The sequence below is a fragment of the Homarus americanus genome, unplaced genomic scaffold (assembly GCF_018991925.1).
Source record: "Homarus americanus isolate GMGI-L3 unplaced genomic scaffold, GMGI_Hamer_2.0 scaffold517, whole genome shotgun sequence".
Lineage (NCBI taxonomy): Eukaryota > Metazoa > Arthropoda > Malacostraca > Decapoda > Nephropidae > Homarus > Homarus americanus.
In genome coordinates this window covers 2,597-8,164 of record NW_024721700.1, presented here as the reverse complement: position 1 = coordinate 8,164, position 5,568 = coordinate 2,597, and the positions used below count along the sequence as shown (strand labels likewise).

Below are 5,568 nucleotides of genomic sequence, written 5' to 3'. Positions count from 1 at the left end.
TCCCATATATTCTCCTGGAGAGAGTGGAGACGGGTGGTAAGCAGAGGTCCTCCTGCTTTATACACACACACACACACACACACACACACACACACACACACACACACACACACACACACACACACACACACACACACACACACACACACACACACACACACACCGCAACTACATCTCTAACACCTCTGAACTCTCTTAACCCAGATGCCATACTCACTAAGCGGAAGGTTAAGTCAGGTCAACTTGTGGAGCCGTGTCATGACCCAAGAGGAAATTCTGGACATGGCTAATTGCAAGGTCAATCCCGAGGGTGACGTCATCAGCTGGTCTGGTCGATGGGTGACGCACAACTTGGAAAGAAAGGTAATCTATGTGGCTTATTAAGGTACACTATGTGTCTTGTTGAGCTACACCATGTGTCTCATTGATCTACACTATGTGGCTTATTGAGTTACATTAAGTGCATTATTGAATTACACGATGTGACTGATTGAGTTACACTATGTGCCTTATTGAGCTACACTATATGGCTTATTAAGTTACACTATGTGGCTTATTGAGCTACAATATGTGGCTTATTGAGTTGCACTATGTAGCTTATTAAGTTACACTACAGTATGTGGCTTATTGAGCTACACTATGTGGTTTATTAAGTTACACTATGTGGCTCTTTGAGTTACCATATGGCTTAATGAGATATACTATGTGGTTTATTAAATTACACTGTTTGGCTTATTGAATTATACTATGTGCCTTATTGAGCTACACTATGTAGCTTATTAAGTTTCACTATGTGGCTATTGAGTTACAATATGTGGCTTATTGAGTTACACTATGTGGCTTATTAAGTTACACTATGAGGCTTATTGAGTTGCAGTATTTGGTTTATTAAGTTACACTATGTGGCTTATTGAAATATACTAAGTGGCTTATTAAGATGTACACTAACCTAACCTAAGCTTCCATATCCTACCCTACCCTATCGAAACCAAAAATACCCTACCGTACCCTACCCTATCCAAACCAAATATACCCTGCTCTGCCCTATCCAAACCAAGTATACCCTACCCTACCCTACCCTACCCTACCCTACCTATAACTGTACCCTAACGAAAACCAAATCTAACCTACCCAAATCAAATCTAACCTAATCTAACCTAACCTACCCAAAGCAAATACAGCCTAATCTAACCTAACCTACCTTATCTTAACCCATCTTACCCTAATATAACCTAACCTAACCAAACATAACCTAACACCAACAACACCGATCAAATATTATAACAACAACTGTAATACATCACAACAACAACAACGTCATATATCAACAATAAGATGACCCTGATTCCATTACAGGAAGTGGCACTAAAAGACCTTTGCAGATCAATATCCCGAGGCCGCTCGACCGTACCTTTACCAACGCTCAGATACCACCACGCTGTCCAACTGTGTAAAGGTCTCAAGGGTTTCATTACTACACCTACCAATCGTCAGGATCTGTTGGATGAGCTGGTGCCCTTTGAGAATATGGGAGGTGAGTGTTGCTAAATTACTTTGACGTAAGTTTATTTCACCTAATGATTAAGCACCCTAAAGAAGACAAAATCCTCAGGGCCGGATGAAATTTTCCCTAGCGTTTTGAAAGAGTGTAAGGAACAGATTAGCGGATTCCTCGTAAATTTATTTACAAAATCATTAGACACGGGAGCTGTGCCAAAGCATTTGGCAGAGAACCGCATTAGAGGCTTCTGAGAAAATTTAAGGCTCATGGTATCGAGGGGAAAGTTTTAAATTGGGTCAGCGTAGATGGTTTTCAATCTGAGTGGGGCTGTGTAACTAGTGGGGTTCCCCAGAGGTTAGTACTGGGCCCACTCTTGTTCATAATCTACATAAACGATCTAGATACTAGGATCAGCAGTGACATAAGCAAGTTTGCGGATGACACCAAAATAGGGCGGCAGATTAAGTCAGTGCAGGATGCAAATGCACTACAGGAAGATTTAAATAAACAGCAGTAATGGTAAGAAAAATGGCAAATTAAATTCAACACCAGCGAGTGCAGCGTACTTAATATTGGAAGAACAAATATTGTCAACGTATACAGCCTTAACAACATCGAACTAGAGAAGTTGACTTGTGAAAGAGACCTAGGCGGACCTTCGGCCTAGAAAGCAGTGTGTTAATATTCGAAATATGGCAAACAGAGTATAAGATTTTATATCTAGAAGTGTAAGTAATAAGAGTGCGGATGTCGTATTAAGAACACAAGAACATAAGAAATAAGGAGTCTGCAATAGGCCGGTTGGCCTGTGCATGGCAACTCCTGTCGAGAGTTACTACTCTCTATCATCCATGAATCTATCTAGCCTCCTTTTATAACTTTCCAGCGTTCCAGCACTTACTACAAAGCTGCTAAGCTTTTTCCACTCGTCCATCACCTTATTTGTGAACCAGTTCCTTCCTATCTCCCTCCTAAACCTAAACATATCCAACTTAAATCCGTTGCTACGAGTCCTATCCTGCTCGGATATTATAAGAACTTTAGCTATATCTCCTCTGTTGATTCCTTTCACCCACTTAAATACTTCTTTAATCTATCTTGATATGGAAGGTTTCTAAGTCCCGGAATAAGCTTCGTCATTCTTAGCTGCACCGACTCCAGTGAATTGATATCCATTCTATAATAAGGGCACCAGAACTGAACAGCATAATCGAGGTGCGACCTGGCTAGTGCAAGATACAGTTGCAATAAGACCTCTGCACTCTTATTACTTACACTTCTAGATATAAAACCTAATACTCTGATTGCCTTATTTAGAACATTAACGCACTGTTTTCTAGGCCGTAAGTCCGGGCTTACAAGTACCTCTAAGTCTCTTTCCGAACCCTGGGGTCGCGACCCCAAATGGGGTCGCCAAGCGTTTTTCTTGGGGTCGCGAAGCAGTTCTGCCACTTCATGGAAAATTCCCACAAATCTATAGGAGAAGTAGGCCTACGTGGAAGGTGTTGAATGAAATTTGATGGATTTCGATAAGTGGGATTTCGTGGGAAAAATTAACTAAAGTGCCTGGGAATTTTCGTTCTTAGAAGTGAAAACACCGTCGCCAAGCCCTACGCCGTCCTACGGCCCTACTTGTATCATACAGGTTCATTCCCGAATCTGAGATGTTGCCAGCATATATTTATATGTTACTACTAAAAACAAGTATTTGCTGGATTCTCAGGTACATAAAATACTCATTGGTTGAATGATTTGGTGATATTGTTAAATACTGCTGATAAGGTGGCGAATTTTTACTTGCGTATTATTTCATAAATATAATGCAGTAACCGCCAACCCCCCCCCCAACCCCAACCCTGAATCACACGTGTTTCTCCTCAGCCAGTCAACCACTCGAACTGTGGTCGAATGGGAAAGTAACTTGTTCATCTTCTGATGGTAAGTTAATGTATTTTTACCCGTATATTGAATTGGGAATGTGCTCTATAGGTACACTCAGTGTTTCCTTCTTTAAATGAATATGAAAAAGAAGTGTAGCGTTGTGGGGTTTCGTGATGTTGGTTCGCACTCAGGATGGGTTGGAGAAAGGAAACTCACAATGCACTCTCTGTATATATATTGTATTAGATGTACAATGCAGCTTGGTGCTGGGAAGTTGCAGCGTGGTTAGCAGCGTGGTTACAAGCGTGGAGTAGAGAGCTGGTTGGTGAGGAGCTTGCTCAGAGGAGGTGTTGCGTGCTGCGTGGCTGTAGGTAGAAGGACGTTCCGATCCGATGTGATGGAGAGAAGAGAGCCTATTGGCTCAGGAAGATAGAAGACGGTGTAGGAGGAAGGTAAAGGTTGGGAAGTGGGAAATAAAGAGGGAGATTGATAGCACGTGGGCTGTCCACCTTGCGAGGACGAGGTTAAATCTGCCATGTCAGCAGTTCATGTCCACTACAGCAAGGGAAGGGAAGCCAAGCTAATCTAAGCTAAGGTAGATTGTGGTGTTTGGGGAGGGGGGCCCTCCGTGTCCTTTAAGTATTCTTCGTTTTTATTTCGTGTATATTGGTTCTGGTTCTGTGGTGTCAAATGTTATGCTCTTTGGCCACCAGTTGTGTGTTCTGGTATTGTCTTCTTGCATTAGTTGTTGGAATATGGGGTCTTCGAGTTCTTGTAGTCTTTCCCATATTGCTAATGCTTGATTATGTGTTCTGATGTTGATTGTGGTTAGGTTATGTTCTGTGTGTAGCTTTCTGGAATTTTTTGTATATGGTGGTGTGAGTTTTGCTGCTCTTCTGAGGGCTATGTTTTGGATTGCTTGTATTTTGAGTTTATTTGATTTTGATATAGTTTTAAGTGGAATTGGGGGATATTCCAAGTGTGGTCTGACTAGTGCTTTGTAAAGGTGTAGTTGTATATTGGTGTTTAATTTTCGGAATCTTCTGAGTTTAGTTAATTGGACCCTGGCTTTTGCAATTCTTTCTGTGATGTGTGGTAGTATGCCGTTCCTTGTGATTTTGAGGCCGAGGATTTTCCCAATTTCTGCGTATGGAATGTTTTGATTGTTGACTATGATTGGGTATGGTCTAGTTTTAGCTATGTGAATTATCTTCAGTTTTTGTATGTTAGTTTTAATTTTCCATTTCCTTTCGTAATTGTTTATGGTTTCTATTTTTCGGCTAGTTCTGATTGCCATCATTTGTTTTGATTTCCCTGGGTATTGTATAATTTGTGTTACGTCGTCTGCGTATGCAATGTACTCTGAGTTTCTTGGTTTAGGCATGTCCGCTGTATATATGGTGTATAGTGTTGGTGATATGTTGCTGCCTTGGGGTACTCCACTGTAGAGGGTGAAGTTTTGACCTGTGTAGTTGTCGATGGTGAGTTTGCCTTGTCTGTTGTCAAGGAAATTGCAAAGGAGAGCCGTGAAGTTGGGTGGCATGTTGAGTTGAGTGATCTTGTATTTGAGCCCTTCATGCCATACTTTGTCGAAGGCTTTGCTGACATCTCTGAAAACTATGTTGCATTGGTTTCTGTTGCTGGCTGCATTTGCGATGGCTTCATATATTAGGGCCATTACAGTGTAGGTGCCTCGGTTTTTCCTGAAGCCGTGTTGTCTATGGTTGTATTTGTCTTCATACTCTAGGTGGTTTCTTAATCTCTGATTTATTACTTTTTCAAGGATTTTGCCAGGTGTTTCGAGGAGTGAAATGGGTACGCAGTTTTCTGCCTGTGTTGGGTTCTTTCCTTGCTTTGGAATGAGTCTTAATTTTGCCTTTTTAAATTTGGATGGGAAGAATCCGCTTGCTATTGATGTATTGAAGATGTCTGCAAGCTGTTAGATCATTGGTGGTGGTATGTTTTGCAACACAGTTTTGTTTATTTGACTTATTCTTGGCGATTTATTCTTGAAGCTGGCAATTGTTTTTGTGATGTCATGTGTAGTTACTGGAGCAATTAGTGGATCGTTATTATCTAACGTGTTGAGGTTGATTGTCCTGGATTGTTGCCATTTGTCTGTGTTTTGGTTCAAGTGTGTTTCAACCACGTGTTCTGTTTCTCTGCAGAAGTTTCGGTTGTCCTCA

At 41.3% G+C, this 5,568-nt stretch overlaps 1 protein-coding gene across 1 annotated transcript; it reads left to right on the top strand.

Annotated features, from left to right (window-relative positions):
• The first annotated feature begins 209 nt into the window (after positions 1-209).
• LOC121861840 lies at positions 210-1,752 on the top strand. The gene is made up of 3 exons (XM_042359736.1): positions 210-363; positions 1,357-1,534; positions 1,700-1,752. The coding sequence occupies exons 1-3, from the start codon at positions 259-261 to the stop codon at positions 1,750-1,752; spliced, it is 336 nt and encodes a 111-aa protein (XP_042215670.1). The 5' UTR covers positions 210-258.
• Positions 1,753-5,568: the final 3,816 nt, after the last annotated feature.